A 939-nucleotide genomic window follows, 5' to 3' on the forward strand; every position below is an offset into this window, starting at 1 on the left:
GCTACAAGAAAACCATGATGGGAACCGTCGTTCTCTATGCTTGGCTTCTTCTCCTTATGCTAGCATACCTTTGCATCATCATATTCGTCTCATTTTCGTATTTCACTGAACTCCTCTCAGACTGGCAAACTGACTGGAACGGAGTTGTTATACCAGCAATATACTCAATGGTCGTTTTTCACGTACTGGCTGCCGTGCTATCTAAATTCTATCACTCTCTCGTTACGCTGTTCATGTTGCCCGAGCCACATCTTAGTGAGGCTACGAATGTGGTTATTGAGGAGGCGGTACCTCTCGCGGAGGACTCTAAGGATATGATAGATCCAGGAATGGCTTCTGATGAGGACGTGCCGGTCTTCAGTCGTCACATATCGGCCCTTTGGGACAGACTACGTGCACGCTTCAGGAGCGCCACCCGCAAGACGATCGTTGAAGTTGAATACGATGAAATGCTCGGCGTTAAGTGCTACGAGTATATGTGCGTTAGATATGTATTTGATACTAACGTTGGTCGGTTCCGTCCTGTTGGCATGGGAGAATGGACAGCTTCTGAGATGCATCACCGGCTGAGGACTGGTGGTTTAAGTCACGAGGAGGCCACACTCGAGTTGGAGGAAACGGGTCCGAACGCGATCAGAGTGCGAGTCCCCGGGATCATTGAGAGTCTGGCTTCGGAGTTCAGCGATGTTCTCTACATACTACAGTCTATTGCGGCCTGGACATACATCGTGTATACGACGTGGAATATTGGAATAATATGGCTCGGCATGACTCTGATTGCGGGGATCTATCGGGCCTTGTTCATCGTAAGGAGGGGCCAGAAGAAGATCGCTACCTTGGCGAAGTTAGAGACTAGGGTGCAAGTTCTGAGATCAGGGAAGTGGATTGAGATCGGCTCCCATGGTGTGGTCCTCGGCGACTTACTCAAAGTGGAGGAAC

At 49.7% G+C, this 939-nt stretch overlaps 1 protein-coding gene across 1 annotated transcript; it reads left to right on the forward strand.

Moving 5' to 3' along the window:
* Positions 1-233: 233 nt before the first annotated feature.
* Positions 234-806, forward strand: Pmar_PMAR002599 (hypothetical protein; the record flags this gene model as incomplete). Its single annotated transcript, XM_002772907.1, has 1 exon — positions 234-806. A coding segment is annotated over one exon (573 nt), but the record flags the coding sequence as incomplete, so codon positions are not given.
* Between the last annotated feature and the right edge of the window lie 133 nt (positions 807-939).

Source organism: Perkinsus marinus, assembly GCF_000006405.1.
Source record: "Perkinsus marinus ATCC 50983 genomic scaffold scf_1104296960320, whole genome shotgun sequence".
Lineage (NCBI taxonomy): Eukaryota > Perkinsozoa > Perkinsida > Perkinsidae > Perkinsus > Perkinsus marinus.